This window comes from Balaenoptera borealis (assembly GCF_965194805.1).
Source record: "Balaenoptera borealis genome assembly, chromosome: 13".
In the NCBI taxonomy this organism is placed as follows: domain Eukaryota; kingdom Metazoa; phylum Chordata; class Mammalia; order Artiodactyla; family Balaenopteridae; genus Balaenoptera; species Balaenoptera borealis.
The window spans coordinates 39014532-39031198 of NC_138870.1; the positions used below are offsets into that span (position 1 = coordinate 39014532).

General features: G+C 32.2%; 1 protein-coding gene across 9 annotated transcripts in view; it reads right to left on the reverse strand.

Moving 5' to 3' along the window:
• Positions 1-16667, reverse strand: part of SCAF11 (SR-related CTD associated factor 11) — a 70739-nt gene that overhangs the window by 22353 nt on the left and 31719 nt on the right. For 8 of the 9 annotated variants that reach the window (XM_082349349.1, XM_082349348.1, XM_082349345.1 and 5 more), the window contains 3 exons: positions 9334-9411; positions 6022-6122; positions 4041-4102 (listed from right to left, as the gene is read on the reverse strand). In XM_082349349.1, the coding sequence (XP_082205475.1) occupies positions 4041-4102; positions 6022-6122; positions 9334-9411 (241 nt within the window). Of the gene's footprint in view, positions 1-4040; positions 4103-6021; positions 6123-9333; positions 9412-13497; positions 13644-16667 lie in introns of those variants that run through there. The other variant, XM_082349350.1, reaches the window with a different exon arrangement.

A 16667-nucleotide genomic window follows, 5' to 3' on the forward strand; every position in this document is an offset into this window, starting at 1 on the left:
TACTCTGTTAGCAAGCACTTTGTCTCTTTTGTGCATTACTACAACCCTAAGAGTCCAGAGCTGCTTCAGAGTCTGTTGAATGAATGCGTTCATCTCAATTCCCTTTTGCTCTCCTAGTATGAACTTCTCATACTGAGTATGTGCTGAGTATGGATTTAGAATTTACACCTGAATAATCTTCATTAAACACAATAACTAAATGTAAGCTAACTATTTCATCAGGTACATAATCTATCTCAATGCTGGAATAAAAACTGGCTAAGTAAGATGTATTAAACTCCACAAGTAAAAAGCAACATCACGGAAAAAATCTAAATGGGTAATCAGTAAGTACCCAATACCCTTCAACTCAATCCAGACTTGTTCAGTTAAGACATCTGCTCATAATTACATGACAGGTATTAGTACTCTTGTTCTACCCACTCATAAAGTATAAGGAATATTCTGCCTATCCTAAACCAAACAAATGACTTCAGGCATCTTAACATAAGCAGACATGGCATTAAGTTACAGGCCTTGGATAATGTTAACCTTCTGGCAGGAAATATGTTTTTTAAGAACTATAATTTAAAATTACCTATTCAAAATTTTAAAACTCCCAACAAACAAAAGTCCAGGACCAGACGGCTTCTCAGGTGAATTCTACCAAACACTGAGAGAAGAGTTAACATCTACCCCTCTCAAACTATTCCAAAAAACTGCAGAGGAAGTAACGTTTCCAAGGCCAGCAACCCTAATACCAAACCAGACAAAGATATCACAAAAAAAGATAATTAAAGGCCAATATCACTGGTGAACATACACCCAAAAATACTCAACAAAATAATGGCAAACCAAATTCAACAGTATAGTAAAACAATCATATATGCCATGATCAAGTGGGATTTAATCTCAGGGATGAAAGAATGGTTCAATATCCACAAATCAATCAATGTGATACTCACTAACAAATTGAAGAATAAAAACCATATAATAATCTCAATAGCTGCAGAAAAGCTTTCAAAAAAAGTTCAACATCCCTTTATGATAAAAATTCAATAAAGTGGGTATAGAGGGACCACACCTCAACATAATAAAGGCCATATATGACAAACCCACAGCGAACATCACACTCAGTGGTCAAATGCTGAAAGCATTTTCCTCTAAGATCAGGAACAAGACAAAGATGCCCACTCTCGCTACTATTATTCAACGTAATTTTGGAAGTCCTACCCACAGCAATCAGACAAGAAAAAGAAACAAAAGGCATCCAAATTGGAAAGAAAGAAGGAAAACTGTCACTGTTTGCAGATGACATGATATTATACGTAGAAAATCCTAAAGGCGCCACCAAAAATCTACTGGAACTCATCAATGAATTGGGTAAAGTTGCAGGATATAAAATTAATATGCAGAAATCTGTTGCACTTCTCTACCCTAACAACAAACTATCAGAAAGACAAATTAAGAAAACAGTCCCATTCAAAATCCCATCAAAAAGAATAAAATACCTAGGAATAAATCTAACTAAGGAGGTAAAAGATCTGTACTTGGAAACCTGTAAGACGCTGATGAAAGAAACTGAAGACAACACAGATGGAAAGATACATCATGTTCATGGACTGGAAGAATTAATATTGTTAAAATGACCACACTACCCAAGGCAATCTACAGATTCAATGCAATCTCTATCAAAATACCAATGGCATTTTTCACAGAACCAGAACAAATAATTCCAAAATTTGTATGGAAACACAGAAGACACTGAATAGCCAAAACAATCTTGAGAAAGAAGATTAAAGCTAGAGGCATCATATGATCCACCAATTCCATCCCTGGGTATTTATCCGAAGAAAATGAAAACAGTCATTCAAAAAGATATATGCACCTCCATGTTTACTGTAGCATTATTTAAAATAACCAAGATATGGAAGCAACCTAAGTGCCCATCAATAGATGAATGGATAAAGAAGATGTGAGATACACACACACGCACACACATATTCCACACAATGGAATATTACTCAGCCATGAAAAAGAATAAAGCCCTGACATTTGCAACAACATGCAAGGACCTACAGGGAATTATGCTAAGTGAAACAAGTCGGACAGAGAAAGACAAATACTGTATGATATCACTTATACAAACAAAAACATAGAAAAAAAGATCAGATTTGTGGTTACCAGAGGCAGGTGGTGGGGGAAGGAGGAACTGGATAAAGGAAGTAAAAAGGTACAAACTTCAAGTTATAAGATAAATAAGTACTAGGGATATAATGTACAACATGATAAATATAATTAACACTGCTGTATGTTATACATTAAAGTTGTTAAGAGAGTAAATCCTAAGAGTTTTCATCACAAGGAAAAAAAATTTTTTTTCTATTTCTTTAATGTTGTATCTATATGAGATGATGAATGTTCACTAAACTTACCATGGTCGTCATTTTATGATGTATGTAAGTCAAATCATTATGCTGTACACTTTAAACTTAGTGCTGTATATGTCATATATAATTTATATATGTAATATACGTAAGTTATGCACATAATTTATATACATAATTTATATATATTTATATGCATAATTTATATATGTATATATATTTATATAATTTATATACATAAATTGGAAGGAAAAAAATTAGCTATTCAACTGGCTTACGATATCCCCTGAAAACTTGTTTAGTATTTCATATTCTGAATAGTAAAACAAATTCTCAAATCCAAATGAATCAAAGATTCTTATAAATGGCCTTCACTATATTGAAGCACTATAGATTTAAGATTTGCCTATGTTTTTCTCTCTAAAAATAAGTCCAGGCAGGAGATACATACTTAAAGGAAATTACAGTAGTCTTAAAACTAAGATTATCATAGGGAGAGTACACCAGATTATCTAGAGAAAATCTATAACATCATTTACTCTTCCTTAGCAGTAAATTTTATATCAGATCCTAGAATTACCAAACAAAGGCTATTCATTAAAAAGGATGCTATTCTACAGCAATGACACAGAAAAACAAAAAAGTTTTGATACCTAAAGTTCTTTAACAAAAGAAAAATGCTTATCTAACCATAAAGTCCTTTTAGTGAAATTCCACTTTAATAGTAAATTATCAAAGACAGACATTCATTAATCTGTAAATCTGGGGTTATCTATAACCCTGAGATCATGTTAATTCAAATAAAAAAGCCAATAACAACAACAACCAAACTTGGTATTCAAACGTATAAAAAATGAACTTGATTATCATTTAGTTTTAAGAACAATGAATTCATTAATTCTATCTATAAATAGAAATTAATTATAACCTGGCCTGGAAAATAAATGCTCACTTCTCCCTGCTTACAAGTAGCCTATAGTAAGTTGTTCTTTGTAACAAGAATAAACCGCTTGAGCTCCAAAGAGGAGTCACAAAGCACTATAGTGTCATTTTTATCAGGCCCTGCTGCAAAGCTTTCCTGTATTAGAGAACCATACACTAGACAACAACAAGAGACAGGCATATTTAACTGCTCATTTAGATAAATATGTAAGAAATGCTTTACTTCCAAATAAAGTTTCCAAAAAAACTTTAAAAGTGTGGCTCAAAGGCAAACCACCACTTCCTCTGGGAACCATGAATTAACTTCTCACTGTCACAGGCTTCTCTTGTTACTGCTTACAGTTATTGGCCCACAAGGTATTTCATCTCAGTTCCCATAAGGACTTCTGCACTAATGAGTGGAGTAGGACCACAATGTAGGTTGCTAACCAAGTAGTTGGAAAACATCCTTTTCTCCTTTTCCTTCCCAACATATATGCACACACACACACACACACTCATTCACTCTCCCCTTCCCTCCTTACAGCTGAGCATGAAAACAAAAAGGGCAGGAAACAGTATAAATGACTCCATGAAAGCAATTTATGTAGGACTGAATACAGTGTACAGAGTTCAGTGGAGTTCTGTGCATGACTATTTTCCAAGCCAAAATATTACTTACAAGAACTTTGGCACAAGCATTAAAGTAAGAAACAAAAAAAGGTAGAACACACAAGTAAAAAAGTCACTTACTGTATATCATCTTCAAGTCATAAAGTTTTGCACTTAATAGATCTTCTCTTTTGACTTTTTTTCTGTAAACACCAATAAAGAGATGAAATAAGAGAAAACTGTTACTTTGCTCATTTATTTTCAATCCACTGCCCACCAAACTGAAAGTATTATGCACTGAGTTTTAAATTTTAGCATGATTAGTTGGACTCCCCACTTAGTTGCCACTCCAATGACTGCAATGGAGATTCACTAACAAGAAGCAAAACACTCTTGCAATCCCTTTCCCTGGAACTGGGAGAAAGTATCAGAAAGAGGAGTTTTACAGCTTTAGAAGGGAGAGGCAACACTGAATGGCATATTTTCTAAGTGCAGGAAATGAGGCATATGCCTTATAAACATAAGATTGAATGAGAGGAATTCTAAAAACATCCGAAAGACTCCCAAAAAAATGTACGGTAAAAATCTAATAGCTGACAGATTTTCCACCTTGGAAGAAATCATTAAGGGTATGACTTGGTGAGCAAAAGCAAATTATTATTTTGCATTATTATTTTGCATTACATCCCTATACCATCCCTCTACCACAAATCCTTGAGAAAAAAGTTAAGCATGTGGACTACCTCAGCTCTGTTAGACCCACTGTATGACCCTATCACAGGTCATACAATGATGAGCACTGCACTCTCAGCACGAGCCAAGAGAATTGGGTAATTCTGAAAAAATGTCTATCTATGACATTGTCACAGGCAAGAATAGGAGGTGAATCAATAATGAAGCTAGGAAAAGGTATTTCTTCACTATGCCTGGGGAAAATGTGCTATTTACTATATAACCATAAATGGAAGACTCAAAGCTGACTCAGATATAATTAAAAGAAACTGTAAATAAAATTTGCTCTACTGCAGTTATTAACTGGCTTTATGGGTGGGCTCTTGAACTGAGTGTTCCAAGAATCCCTTAAAATCTAAAAACTTCTGTCTCTAAGTCTGTTTTCGGATAGTAGTTGTCTATAGTTTTCTTCAGATTACCAAAGAAGTCTATAACTTCCCAAAAGTCTATAACTTCTAAAGAGCTAAAGGGTTCTAAATTAGTGGCATGATTCAATAAATCTCAAGGAATATTGTTAACTGTTTTGGTAACTAATATATTTACTCTCTTAAGATATTAGTATTCTGATGAAATGTACTAATGAATCATAGATTTAATTATGACTTTGACAACTTCTGGACAGCTCTAAATATACTTCAGATCAAAAAGGGCTTCAATTTTAAATGTACTGTAACAAGTTATTTTAAGTATTAATAATAAGTGAATTTCCAGTACACTACTAATTCAATTTAATTCAAAAATATGTTAATATCTGTTAAACCTGCATACTAAGTATTTCTAGGCAATTATGTTTTAACAATAGCAGTTAAAGAAACAAATCCAAACATGTTTAAAAATGTTTTTAAACAATAAACATTTGTTATAGTAGTGGCAAGTGTCTGCTATAACACAGAGAAACAAAATGAGAAAGATAATAAGTAGTTTCAATTACAACTGTCTCATGAAGAATGTTGTACTATATCTTTAGTTACTTTCTACTTTCTGTCCATAAATACTAGAGCAGTTACTCAAAATGTGGGCTGTGCACCAATGCTTATCCATATTGGTTTGTGATATGTACAAAAATGCGTAAGCATTCAGAAAATTTTACAGAAATTTTACACTGTTGTAACTTTTATTGTACAAAAATATCGATCTAAAACAAATTAGGAAAAAAATAAAAAAAAACTAATTCATCAAAGATAGAGGTCAAATAAATTATATTCTCAGATTTCAGCTGGTCCTTCCTTAACTTATCAAGGGTGTACTTTAAAAGAAGTAATTAAATACATTTAAACCTCACCTCAAATTAAATACAAAAAACCTCATTTTTTTAAGTACTTTTTTTTTTTTTACTAGCTATCTTCTGGTTCTACACAGTTGGATTCCACTTCTGAAGTTCATCACTAACCTCATACAGCTTTTAGAATTTTCCTGACAGGACAGCTGTTTCTTAAAAGAGCTTTCATTTTTCTTGTCATTTGTTTCTCTCAACTGTCTTTTTATGTGAACCTGTGAGAAAAAGCAAAATCACCTATTCAGACTGATAATCTGGCATTACAAATGATAACCTACACATTTCCCTTTAAAGGACAAAAAATTAAAGAAACAAAATTGTCTGAATGAACGTGCAGCCCAAATACATATGCTTATTAATTCAAGCATGCTAAACTATAAACTTAGTATGTGTGCTAAGCTCTGGGGAAACATAACAGTAAGAGAGGGGCATGTAAACAGATTAAGTGCTCATAACAAATATAAACACAGATCTTTGTATACATGTAGAACTGACTTTGAGGATATCAGAGAAGACTTTAATGAGTAGATGATTTATGAGTCGGTCTTCAAGAATGAGTAGGAATCTGTATAAGGAAAAAAATATTCTAAATGGAGGGAACACAGTTATAAGAAACAGTGAGAAGCCAATGCAGATGGGGAAGAAAAAATTAGCAGGATATGAAGCTGATACAATGTATTAGGACCAGATTGTAAAGGGCCCTGAATAAGAAAATAATTCTATAGGAATCAGAAGATAGAGTTTTAAAAGCATGTGAATGAGATGATCAAATTTGTTTTCTTTGGCAGTGATATGGAGAATGAACCAGTTAAGGAGAAACTATAAAAGCCAGGAAACTGGAAACAAGTTCTTATAACAGTGTAGATCTATACTGTATGAGACAATAGTCACTAGCCACATACTATTAAGCATGTGAAATGTGGCTGGTTTAAATTGAGATGTACTTGTAAGTGTAAAATATACACCGGATTTCAATGAACACAACAACAAAAGATAAAATCCTTCAATAAGAATTCTTCTAAAATATTACATGTTGAAATAATACACTAGATATGTTGGATTAAATAAAATACAAAAATTCAATTTAACTGTTTCCTTTTGGTCTTCTAATGTGGCTACTAAAAATTTTATATTATAGCGTGGTTTGTAGTATATTTCTATTGGCAGAACAGGTCAAGATGACAGCATGAGGGCCTACAAAGAGGTAATGAAGCGGGAATAAATTTAAGACATTGTGCAGAAGGAACAGGCAAAAATAAGACAAAGAGAAAAAAATGGAAAACTCCCAGATGTTTTTGATCTGGGTGACTGGGATTATGGTACCATACAAACTGGGGTTGGGGGACGGGGCAGAGAATGAGATGAGTTTGGGGTCTGTTAATATTTTGATTCCTTTGGTATTCTAGATGGAGATGTCCAACAAGTGGTTGAAAATATAAGCAACTATATATGACCCATTCAAGTTTAATTGTAAAGGGAAAAGGATAATAAAGATTCAAAAGAAGTAAAAGGGCAAAGGAAGATATTAAGAATATATGGATAATATCACACACAGAATTACCATATGACCCAGCAATCCCACTACTGGGCATATACCCAGAGAAAACCATAATTCAAAAAGACACATGCACTCCAATGTTCACTGCAGCACTATTTACAATAGCCAGGTCATGGAAGCAACCTAAATGCCCATCGACAGACGAGTGGTTAAAGAAGTTGTGGTACATATATACACTGGAATATTACTCAGCCATAAAAAGGAACGAAACTGGGTCATTTGTAGAGACGTGGATGCATCTAGAGACTGTCATACAGAATGAAGTAAGTCAGAAAGAGAAAAACAAATATCGTGTATTAACGCATACATGTGGAACCTAGAAAAATGGTACAGATGTACCAGTTTGCAGCACAGAAACTGAGACACAGATGCAGAGAACAAACGTATGGACACCAAGGGGGGAAAGCGGCGGGGGTGGGGTGGTTGGGAGGTGGGGTGTGGTGTGGTGTGATGAATTGGGAGATTGGGATTGACAGGTATACACTGATGTGTATAAAATGGATGACTAACAAGAAGCTGCTGTATAAAAAAATAAAATAAAATTCAAAAATTAAAAAAAAAAAGAATATATGGATAATATCACACATGATAAGAAATACCTTTTAAGTTTGACAAAATTAGATTAACACTCCCCCAAACTTAAGTAACACTCAAACCCTATTAAATAAAACATAAATTTTTATTCCAAGCAACACAACAAAATTCACATGAAGCAACAGAACAAAATTTTACAGAAGAATATCTTTGGAAGCTAGTTCACGCTAAAGAATCTTCAGCAACGTAATATATACAGTCTGGAAAAACAGAACATGTCTTTCAGAGAAGTGTTGCTTTAATTTTGATTATACTATCATACACATATATAATGTTTTATCTTTTCTCCAAGATATACACTAATTTGCATAGATGTCCAGAGTTACACAATTACAACATGCAGTATCTTTTACATACGTCATTTTATTTGAATTGCAATCTCATTTGTACCTTATGTCACTGAGACTTATCTGGAAAAAATATATCAAAACAAATTATAAACACCTACACTGAGAACATCTAATGCTTAAATAGTTTTATGTTGCTTACATGCCCCTTCCTATTCACAAAGATAGCAACCAAAGTGTTGGTGCTACTTGGGAAGTTTGTTTTTCCCATCAATGGCATCATATATGTATATATTGAGTTTTCTCATTTTTAACTGTATACCATTCCTGACTTACTAATGAGAACCTCAAGAAATCTTTCTTACACATTTCACTTTACGTAAATTACTACTTACTCTCTTTTCCTCTTTTCACTTTTTATTCATTAACTCAGGAATATGTTCCTATTTCTTTCTTCTTCTTTTATTTGTAAGCCAAAAATAAATGTGAATACAAATCATAATCATGGTTCATAATCATAAGTAACATCAGCATGGTATGTGAATCTCAAGAATGTGATTAGGATTAAGCATTACAGTAAAATTGTACATAACAAAAGAAGTCATCTGCCCATGACAACCCTGAAACCATGAGAAGTCCCTCTCAAGATCTTCACAAACCCCCTTATTCTTCTCCAATTAAACTCAGTTTCCTTCAAACACCAGAATTTAAGAACAAAGACACTCTTTTATATTTAATTTTATTTGTTTAATCTTCTCAACATTATGTTTTTCATGAAAACATAATGTTCAGGTACTCTGGACTTAAGTTTTTGTGGGGGTTTGTCTTTGAATCTAATATTCCATTCAAACATTTTTTCAATGGAAATTAAACACATTAAACTTAAAGTTGAACAATTCACAAATATACTCAAACTGGAAATTTAAAGCAAAATCATCTCAATTAAGTTTAAACAGTTTGTTTTACAAAATAAAATCTAAACCTTACCTTAACACAACTTTCCAATGCACTGAATTTAAACACTGCCTGAAAAGGTTTCCGGTCAATAGGACATGAAGCCAGTGTCTGAAAAATGATGAATGAATTATAACTTTACGAATGTCTCTTTAAAACAGATCAAAATTAAACTATAACAAATGTATTTATGGTAAGTTTTTCACCAGAAGAGGAAATAATAGAAAAATAATTTTTTCTTCTTTCAAAGATAAAGATGAAATACTTTCCACCTGTATCACTCCACAAAGTAATAAATACCATAATTTTAAAAATTCATTCAAACGTTTACTGAGCACCTACTGTATGCTAAATAAGTGGAATACAACGATGAACAGAGAGATAAGATCTTTGTTATCAAGATAATACCTATTAAGACTTGCTGCACAGTTGAGTGCTACAGCTATAATGAAAGGAAAGCTGGGCTGAAATCATTAGCTCTCTGATCCAAAGCACTTGAGTAACTCTAAATAAGCTGTAAAAGGAATGGCTTGGACAGGTTCCTTAAAGATTTTAATATTCTATGACAATATTTTCCCCCAAAATAATTTGGAATAGGCAGTTGTACCAGCAATTAAAAAAAAATTGTAGATATGAAGAAAAGGAAGGATTCCTCCGCTGCTCCCTCAGCCATGTAGATGCCCTCTCCGGAAGTAGTTTCTTATGTATCCTTTTGGACATACCCAATGTTTATGCATAATGTGTATCTTTTAAATATAAAATATAATTCAGATGCTGAACTGAATCTTGTTTTTCCCTTAATTATGTATTTTAAATTGGTTCATATTACTACTTAAGAGCTGTCCCATTCTTAACAGCATGGTATGTCATATAGTTTTAATTTACATTTCCTTTTATATGAGTAAGGTTGAAAATATTTCGATGTTTAAGGGCTCCTCAAAGTTCCTTTTCTTTAAATTGTCTATTCATGCCTTTTGCCTAACTTTTTTTATTAGGTTGCTGGTCTTTTTCAAACTGAATTGTAGGCTTCCTTTATAAATTAAGAAAAATTGTCCTTTGTTCACTCTGTAATTCTAAATCATCTTTATCTTGACATAAATATATTGCCTGTACTTTCAAAATTTACATGCATCAACTATAATTGAGTTTCTCTGATAATACTATTAAATGTTTGTATAGGAATAGGCTTATATTATTTAAATAATTTAAGATAAAGTATGTTGTCTTCTAGGGTAAAAGGGAAGATTCTGTAGCCTAAGAAGAAATACTGAAAGGCGATATTTTAATACCTATGGTTATAAAAGTAAAACAGGATTCTAGCAATTTAATAGCAATAGTCTAATAGATAAGATAGTAATGAAGTTTTGATAAATTATCCTATATTCCCTAGTGGAAAAATGTGATATTTGCTTTTCTGGACTTTGGCACATATCAAGATATGCTTTACACAAGCACAAGTACAACAGACTGTGTGTGGCCCTCGATCATATAATACATTTTCACAAAGCTTGTGAGTCACGTTGGAAGCAGCCAAAATATAAATCGAGTTACTTTTTACTACTCTGCTAAAAAGTGATTTTTCTTTTCTCAAGTAGGTAGGGCTTGATAAAATGCTTTACACCATATCTGAATTAGGAAATTTGACTTTCCTGACTATATTAAACCAATTCAGACTGGTAGAACCCAGCTCAGCTTACTTCCAAGTACTATGCATTTAGGATGCTAGTACTTTCCCTACAGAAAATTTGACCTTAAAAAGCTTTGCTACAAGTAGCAACAAAGCTGTCCACAGCTTTTTAATAATGCATTACAAATAGCAATTCTAGTTCAAAGAACTCAACATCATAACTATGTGACTGTTGTTTATATTACCATTTACTGCACGAAATTTCTTAGACTAGAGGTTATATTAACACATTTATAATTCAAAAGAATACTTTAAAGTGGAAACTTTCAAGTATTTATTTTTACTAAAGTTTCAAAATATATTTGTATTTCTATTTTAAAGGTAAATTTAGATAAAATTCATTAAAAAGATAAAACAGGGACTTCCCTGGCAGTCCAGTGGTTAAGACTTCGCCTTCCAATACAGGGGGTGCAGGTTTGATCCCTGGTCAGGGAGCTAAGATCCCATATGCCTCGGCCATAAAACCAAAACAGAAGCAATATTGTAACAAATTCAATAAAGACTTTAAAAATGGTCCACATTAAAAAAAAAAAATCTTTAAAAAAAAAAAGATAAAACAATAATAAAATTTGTTTCCTTCAATGTTTTTTAAAAAAACTATTAAGACATGTGTAAGGGCTCTGGATTTACTGTCTATTTTTATATCTTGTCCTGTGTATAACCTTGAGCAAATTACATAGCCTTTCTTTGTCTCATTTGTGAAAATGGAGGTAATAATAATCTGAGGTTTTCACAGTAATTAATGGCATACACTAAGTACTGTGTAAAGTCTTCTAAACATTAACTAGCTTTACAGCACTAACAATAAAAAAAGCTTGGTTCACTAACAAAAAGATAACTCACAATATGATGTACATATACATGTGAGAGACTGAATTCTTAGTGATTTTTTTTGTTGGAATTTTCAAAGTTCATGACATATATGGAAATTAAAGTATTCCATTTTTTAATATCTATTTCAAGTTGTAACATGAAGATCCAAAGAAAGCCACTGTGTTAAAGAAATTTATTCTATATCAGATGCATTGAATCTTTCAAAAACTCTGAAATTACACAATCCCATTTTCTTCTTTATTAAATTTCCTCTGTTGACATCAGCTAAATGGCACTCTTCCCTTTACCATGTTCAAACTGACAAGAATTTTAACCTGAGCCATTCCATTTTCATCTGTTACAGGTATTAGGGTTCTGAGTAAGATTTTGGTTTTGTTCTTTTTTCCTTAACTGTAATTATCATGGATTTGTCTAAGGTTTCATGTGGAGAAAGGGTTACACTGCTATTTCAAAAACAAAAAGAAAGAAAACAGAAATAAAAAATAGTAGTCGGAAAACTACTGCTATCTATTATGATAATCTGTATATACTTACATTTCCTAAAAATAATCTAGTTAACACTAGAAAATAAGTTAATAGATTTTCTTTGGCTCAGGTTTACTGTCAGAAAACTTTCTTAAAAGCAGGTTATCCTCTTCAGATTAAAAAAAAAAGCATAGGTCAGAAAATAAGCTACCTATAGTAGACAAAATATCTTTGCTATGGCTACTGAGAAATGATGACATCCATTTCTGACCTTAAAACAGTTTAGCAAAGCATTTCAAAGGGGAAACAGAAAAGAAAGTCAGTTATCCTGAGTTAAGTCTTCACAGCATACCTCAATAAATTAAGAGTGACTAAAGAAGAACTTAATGAAAAAGAAATCAAAACAGATTTAAAAACTAAGTGGATCTTTAATTTTTTGCTAATGTATAATGTAAGAAAAATATAAGGCTACTTTACATTAGCATATTAGCCAAAGTTCAAAGACACTGTCATCAATAGGTACTAAAGCATAAAATTATACATCACGTGATGATCAAACAGCTTTAATAGGAAAGTTTTAAAAAAAAGGTTTTAAAAAATGGTTTGCGTTGGCCTAATTTTAAAGCATTCCTAAGGAATCTTCATCCTTATAATCCAGCAGATATCCATTCAGAAAATCCCAAAAATATTTTAATCTTAGTTTCCAGAGTTTGTGTCACTAAAATAACTAGTTTTTAAGTTGTGTGGTTTAAAAAATTCACATTTAAAACTAATGTTTAAAAATTTTAGCTAATATACTTAATTCTTCTTTAAAATATATTTTTAGTTTTACAGAAAATTATCCCAAATTTTATTTTCCTTGTATACAACAAAAATAAATACCCCTTGGTTATTCACCATTTTGAGTTCTTATATACAACAAAAATACCCTTCAATTATTCACCTATTTAAATTGACAATGACTTTTATTTCAATAATTTTTCAAGTATCTAATTTAATTAGTTTCATAGTCAAAGTAATCCAATATCATCATTCAACTTTGTGATACAGCTACAAAATTAACAGAATTTGATCACTACTTTACAATGTAATGTGTATTAAAAAACAGAGCATTCATTTTACTGTGAATGCTCTGTACTGAGGTTATATCAGTTAAGGAGGCAATTTCGATAGAAAAAAATAATCTTCCTAATGATTTCAGTAAAACATACCCTAGTATTCTGAAGCGTTGTAAATTCCCAGCTCAGATAAACCCATATTTAAATGTAAGAACAGGAAACCTTCCTTATTTGGGAATTCAGGATTCTTGATTTCTAATATTTCTTGCTTCCTGCTGGCTGCTCTATCCTCAATCACAAAGGCTGCCTACCGATAGCCCCTCCTAGAGAGAGAGAAGCAAGTGTTAAAGGTAAGTGCTTAAAGACTAAATCTCAGTACGTATGTTTTAGGTAGGTTTGTCTGTTCATGGGAATCTCTAGAACATTTATCTCTCTTACTAATAAATAGAGCACATTATATAAAACTGCAGTTCAAAATCAAATAAAGATGATTTAGGAATGCATACTGTTAGAGGTTGCTGCTTATTTTAAAGCCATTCACTAGGACCTATCCTTTCTTCTTGATGGTCCCAAGATACCTAGTCTGCACCTCTAAAGAAGTGCTCACCTGTAGTCGGCCTACATGTACACTATCACATTTAACCAGTTCTTTCAAGACAGTCCTATCACATTTAACCAGTTCTTTCAAGACAGCTTTCAGGAATGTATCCTTACAGGGCAAACGGCTTTCAGTAATAAAATTAACAGCAAGAAAACTTTTTATCCAACTACTCAAAAGGAACTCTTTCATATTCTTAAAAATATATTACAACAGTTGGGTAGAATTACTTTTAACCTTTCTTTTCTTTTGACATTTAATAGTTAAGACTTTCGTTTTCTAGCATAAAAACAGAAAATCCCATAAACTATCTGTATAAATCACTTTACAAATTCTGACATTTAAAATTAGACTATACAGAAATACACATTAATTTACCCAACTGGTAAAAATAGAATATTAAATGAGAACCTATTACATATATGTTTTAGGTAATGAGCATTCGCAATATAAAAATATCCTTTGCTCTACCAAAGGTTTTACCAAAGGATTAATACAGAGTGAAAACAACTAGGAATTTGGAATAATTAATCACAAATTCAAGTTCTGGAGGAGTCAGAACTAGCAACCTCTCTAATCTACTTTAAGGATGAAGATAGACAGCTCTGAATCGCCTATTGCACAAGTTGTAATAATTAAATGAATTAATGGATTTGACAATGCTTTATAGATTATAAAGGTAAGGACTAACAGTAGTGCTCCAAAGATATGCTTACATTATCATTCACAGAGAAGTACGTAACAGAGAGGTTTGGTTCAGTTCAGGAATAAAGAAAAAATTAACATCTTAGAAAAAACTGTTGGGCAAATCCAGGCAATAAAACTTTGCTGAATTATGTTACCAAACAATAATCTAACCACTAGAATGATGTATAAATGTCCACTCACTGCGTAAGGGAACACCTGTACATAAAACACATCAGTAGTCAAGACATAAGTCAACGAGTTACACTTGATTTTGGGCGTGTGCACTATTAATCCAAAACACACTCCTCACCTGTCTGCATTGAGCACTGCTGTCTGCCTTCTTCGAGAACCGTACACCACCACAGTAAGACTCTCTTCATTTCTAGTCTCATGAGAGAAAACATGCCTTTGCCAACTGTGCAATTTTGATTTCATTAACCTTACTTTCTCAAACTGAAGCTGTCAGCATTTGGTATAAAATGGAGGACTGGGAGAAATAAGTTGAGGGAGGATAATTTGCTTATAGTAGGAAAGTTAATCACATTAAAAAAATTACTTAAAAAATAAGGGAAATATTTACATTACTTAAAAGAGAAAAGAATCCCAGTGAATATCAAAAACCTCCTAATCACATATATTGCATGTTCCTTTAAACAGAGTAAAAACTCTTAACCAGCTCAAACATGAAATGTTTCCAAGTCCTCAAACTTTAACCCTTTTAAGGGTCAAAACTGTAACCACTTCTTGGCAACCTGCCAAATCATAAATCTTATTTTCTTAAGGGGTGTGTGTGTGTGTGTGTATGTGTGTGTAGGTTACCCTATTGTCTATTGAGGATCATAATTATGATTGGCTGTCAATGCTATGGCCATGTGTCAAACTTCCCTAGCCTTCACCTTTCTAATTATCTACTTTAAAATGTGCAAACTCAGACAATCAAGATTAAACTTATATGTAAACTAAATGCCCTCAATATGTTTAGACTGTATTTTTGCTCACAGTACGGATAAAATATTAACTTTCTAAGTGGCTGATAAACTTTAGTGTATTGGTTCTATACATATTTCATCAGGTTAAAGGCCTTCTTTAGTTCCAGATTCTCAGTCCTAATACTGATGCTTTAAATTAACAAGAACTTCAACTTTCCTAAGTGTCAATTACTGTGTCTTTGTTTAGATCAATATTTTATTTCTACATCATCATTTTTATTTTATAAATCAACAGCCTTACCATCTGTGAGTTTCTTGAAACTAAACACAGAATGGACATGTTTAATTTCAATTTGTTCTAGTGTCCCTAATGGGAGGCAATTAGGCTATGGGCCATGAAGACCACCAGCTTCCATTATTCTGAATCTTTCTACTCTAGGTAAGTAGATTCTATGAAATATCTAGAGACTAAATTCAGTTACTTAATTAGTCCTTACATGGCTTTTGTTTTAAATAACCAAAGAACCAAAATTTTAGAACTTGAAGAGACTGAAACTGATTGTGACTCTGGATATAGATATTTTAAGAACATGAGAAATTTCAGAAATGTGTCCAAAATAAATATACTAGACTATTATATACTTTAACTTTACTTGTTTCTTATGGAGATTTTCTTTAATGCCTAAAATATTAAGGTGAAAGTAAATAAATGAGTCCTTCTTCTTGGTTCTTGATACCTATTCTGAATCAAATTTTAATAAACCTTGAGAATAAATCTCAGATAGCTCAGCAGAATTTCTGAAAGACACGTAAGACTAGGAAGGTGATTCTGAATACATTTTGTACTTTTTTCTTATTATGTAGATTTCCAACCACTGTAAATTTCACTTTTGATTTCTAACTCCTTACTAAAAGTGAACATTAGTAAAATTTAAAACTATGGATCAATTTTTAAAAATTATTTTAATTTCAGGCTCTTGAAGTATTTAGAAACAAATTAAGAGTTCAGGATCGTTGCCTTGATTTTCAAATAAACATTAACATAGTAATTTAAATGAAAGAATATAAAAGAAAGCCTTAGCACAAGGCCCGGGGAGTTAGCAGAGTCT